Source organism: Cyprinodon variegatus, unplaced genomic scaffold (genome assembly GCF_000732505.1).
Source record: "Cyprinodon variegatus isolate N-32 unplaced genomic scaffold, C_variegatus-1.0 Scaffold111, whole genome shotgun sequence".
Taxonomy (NCBI): domain Eukaryota; kingdom Metazoa; phylum Chordata; class Actinopteri; order Cyprinodontiformes; family Cyprinodontidae; genus Cyprinodon; species Cyprinodon variegatus.
In genome coordinates, this window is record NW_015150564.1 from 1,425,141 (window position 1) to 1,429,262 (window position 4,122).

The window sequence follows — 4,122 nt, forward strand, 5'->3', positions numbered from 1 at the left end:
TATATATATATATATATATATATGTGTATATATATGTGCTCCTCTATTTTATAGAAAAGGACACTTTGAGAGGGTTGGGAATATTGGAAGATTGCCTTCTGGACATTACCTCAGAAAATGTTTTGGGAATTGTCTAAATAGAAAAAGGCTTCAGGGTTCCCCCACAACTTTCTGCAAATTTGTGACCGGCTCAGTAATTTACTAGAAAAGCTAGATGTTTAAACTAGGGCTAGAGGTTCCTATGTTTTTATGAAAAGTTCAAATTGTTTGTCAGCTCTGGTAATAGCTGAACAAGTAGCATACATTCATTTTTTTATATTTTTAAGATGAATCGACTTATCAAACTTTATCAGAAATGTATCTACTATGTGCACCAGTTAAGTAAACTTTATATAAAACCGAAGCTCAGCTTCATTGCTTTGCAACAGTGTTCATAATCCTTAAAATGCTACATGAAAATGTCTCACAAAAGGTAGAAGTCAAACATTAGTCTATTTTGCTGGTGTTTTATTTAGTAGACCAATCCATGGTAATAAATTTAACACATGATTTAAATTTTTTTTTTACCTATATATAGATATAGATATGGCAAGTAGAGCATGCTTGTGTATTTAGCAGCCTTTCTTCTTATACCTTTAATCCAATACTTGGTGGCCAGCATTCTGCAACCTTTACGCTTTTCTCTAATTTAACACATCTACATGAAGACATCAAGGTCATTATAAGGATTCAGTTGAACTAACTGCATGCTGGGGAGGTCAATCAGCTATTTGAAACAGCTTTGTTGGCCCAGGGACAGATTTATCTGTCCTGCATTTTTTAGAAGTTTCTCCTCTTTTAACATACCTGATTTAACTGTCAGAAGCAAAAGTCTGTTAATCATAAATTAATGGAAATCGGATATATTTGAGCAGAGACAGATCTAAAACACACAGAACACCAGCCCTGATCTAGTAGAATTTAACTTTAAGTCACTTGTAAAACTAGTAAATCTGGGCTGCTGTGTGAAGCCCTCAGAGGTTTGTCAGACAACACTAGTGAATAAACACCATCATTTACGGTAAGAAACACAGCTCAGGGGTAAGGTTTTGAGAAGTTTTACAGCAGGGTTATAAAGATTATTGTATGACTGAAAAACTTCCACAAAATGGTCCAGAAAAGCCTGTTGGGTAGATAAGGGAAGCAGCCAAGAGACCAATGTTAAACCTGGAGGAGATCAGTTCAGTTTAGGGCATAGGAGATGGAATAATAAGAGGTTCTCTGATCAGGCACGATAAAAATATAAAATTTCAGTCAACATGCAAAGCACTGTGTGTGAAAGAAAAATCTCTGCTCCACATCACCTAAATGTGTGTTGTTCTTTTATATAAAATAATCCCACGAAATATATAAATATTTGTGAATTTGAGATGATGAAAGGATGAAAAAGTGGAATGCCTTTGCAAACACTGCAATAGCAATTCCTAATTGTTGGTTTTACTGTGGGTAAGTATTCAGTACGCTATAGGCTTTTTTTCAATATATGCAACATACAGTAATAAATGCACGTTTTACAGGTATACTTGTTTAAGAATGCAAAGTAATATGTCTGATTATTTGACAATTTTCTAGAATTTCAAAAAAGGCTCTTATGTTTAGATAGGATGAGTTCTTATGTTGCAGTATCGTGATCATCATGATAGCTTTAATTAAAGTTTCATCCAGTGCTTGTGTGTATGAGATTCTGACCTCTCCTTCTTCTGTTAACATTCCTCTCACCACAGCCCGGGTGTGTGACAACGAACTCCTGCGTTGCCAAAATGGCGGGGAGTGTGTGAACAACCGCTGTAGCTGCCCCCCCTCCTACACAGGCCTGCTGTGCGAGAAGCCCCGCTGTGAGTCCGAGCTGGGGGGTTGCAAGGGGCCCGATTCAGGCCAGGCTCCCCTGAAGCCTCCTTCACTCTACAGTTTGCTGACACTACTGCTGCTGGGTGCCGCATTGCTGAGAGCCCCCTGCTGGTCCGCCATGCTCTGAAGGGACCTATTCCTGAGTGGGAGCGACTCTCACTCCCACCACCTTCACCTTAGCCCTCCCAAACCTTTCCTTACAGATAATCTACAACCATTTTTTTAGAAAAAGAAAAATCATTAGCTTTCTGGACTGTGACGCACTGAGCTTCTCGCTGCCAGACTCGGTGCTGACAATGACGAGAATGTGCCAGACTAAAGCAAAAACTTTTAATTTAATTTCAAAGAATATATTAAAGTAAAGAGTATACATCTAAAATAAAAAGATATTATTAAAAGTATGAATAACTGAGTATTTGCCTGATAAATCAAAGAACGGTGAGTCCCCCCCTTTCCCTCTCTAAGCCATACCAGGTTCATGAGATCCTTCCAGTGTGAGGAGGAATAACTCAACATGACAGACTTGTTCACTTCCTTTCTTATTGCCACGGCAATAACAGCTGCAGCCAATCAGCTCTCGCACAAGCCGACGGTGGCCCGTGGATCCCAGCCTCCCCCCCTTAGGGACGCTTGTGCAAGGAAATGTTTGCTGGACTGGCGACGATGAAGAATATGAATAAGAGAAAAAAAACCACCATGCTGAGGAGCGAGGAAGACCGTCCTGAGAGACGAACTGTTACACTTCAAGGCAATGACAAACAGAAAGAGGTGAACAAAAGCAACAAAAAAACAGAACATTCTTTGCTGTCATTGGATTCTGGATAGAAGGAAATCTGTCTGGATTACCTATTTGTGACACAAGAACTTTGCTCCTGTTAACCCAAACATGCCACACCTTCACAGGTTTTCTGTCGCGTCATTCCTCCTGTTCAGCCCCTGTACCTCAAATCCCCCCAACCCACCCACTCCTGCCACGCTGCCACTGACCTGTGCATTCGTGAACGTTACTCTGTAAACCCTTGTTGGCTGAAAGATTCTTTTGTCCAATGTTAGTGATGCACATGTGTAAGAAGCTTCCCCGGCCCCCTCTCACCCCTTCCTCTACTTCCAAAAAGATAATCCAGTAAAGCTGTCCGACTCCTCTTCTGTCTTACAGCCACCTTGCTCCCTGCAATCGTGGACAGAGGGTAATTTGTACCCTAAGCAGACAAGAAGCGCATAGAGAACCATCAGTGTATTTGCAAAGTTTTTTTTTTCCTCGACAGAACAAAAAAAAAGAGTCATGTAGTCCTTTTTGTATCTCTGCCAAACTGTGATTGAAAAAAGGCAACCTTTAACGTATCTATTTAAGACATCCAAATGCAGAAGCAAGGCTCTTCTGCTCTTTTTATTTCCTTTTTTTTAATTGATCATTATTATTTTTTTTTTTTAGTTGTGCAGTTGATTTCCCTTTGTATTGGCAATGTGCTGGCATCAAAAAAATATTAGTTTACATATAAAGTATTAATAAAGTGTATTAAAATCCCACCAAAGGACATTCTAAATGTTTTGTTCTTGCTTTAACACTTGAAGATTTAAGTGAATAAAAGTCTTAAACAAAGCTGTCTTGAGCATTCATGAGTCAGTTTTCATTGTTTACTTTCAATTATCTAAAATGTCGCTTTTATTGGTTTATATTATATAATTGTTCCTCTTTTGGTAGAAATATTCCCTGTTTTAGATTATTGACTACTTAAGGTTAGCAGGGTTCTGAAATATTAACATAACGGGGGCTATGTCGACATTTGCAGCATCTTATAAGTATTGTTCTCAATCTCATTATAATTTTGTAATGTAATTGTTTATATGACTTGTATATAAAGTGTACTCTTATAAATTGTTACACTTCAAAATCTCTGACAAACAGCTTTACAAAAGGCTGGTTACAGTAACTACTGGTATTTTTCAAAATGAGTTATCAATATATTTAGAGTGAACATTTTAGATCAAAGTGCAAAAATCTAAAATGAACCACTGCTTATAATTACAAATTAAATATTTATTAAGAATTATTTTTTTCCTCTCTTTTCATAATTGGGAAAATATATTAACACAGCTAAAAAGAATTACGTGAAACTGAACCTCTAGCAGCATGAAATAAGAAAATAGGCTTAAAAAAATTCCCAAAGTTCTCAGAAAATGACGCATCCAGCCCAGATCTAGAGAAATTAACAAACAGGAGGGAAAATATCTGTT

The 4,122-nt window shown here is 37.7% G+C and overlaps 1 protein-coding gene across 7 annotated transcripts in view; it reads left to right on the plus strand.

Moving 5' to 3' along the window:
• Window positions 1-3,454, plus strand: part of ntng1 (netrin G1) — a 168,173-nt gene extending 164,719 nt beyond the window's left edge. For all 7 annotated transcript variants that reach the window (XM_015374994.1, XM_015374996.1, XM_015374999.1 and 4 more), the window contains one exon: window positions 1,764-3,454. In XM_015374994.1, coding sequence (XP_015230480.1) covers window positions 1,764-2,014 — 251 coding nt within the window. In that variant the 3' untranslated portion in view covers window positions 2,015-3,454. The remainder of the gene's footprint in view (window positions 1-1,763) is intronic.
• The last annotated feature ends 668 nt before the right edge of the window (window positions 3,455-4,122 follow it).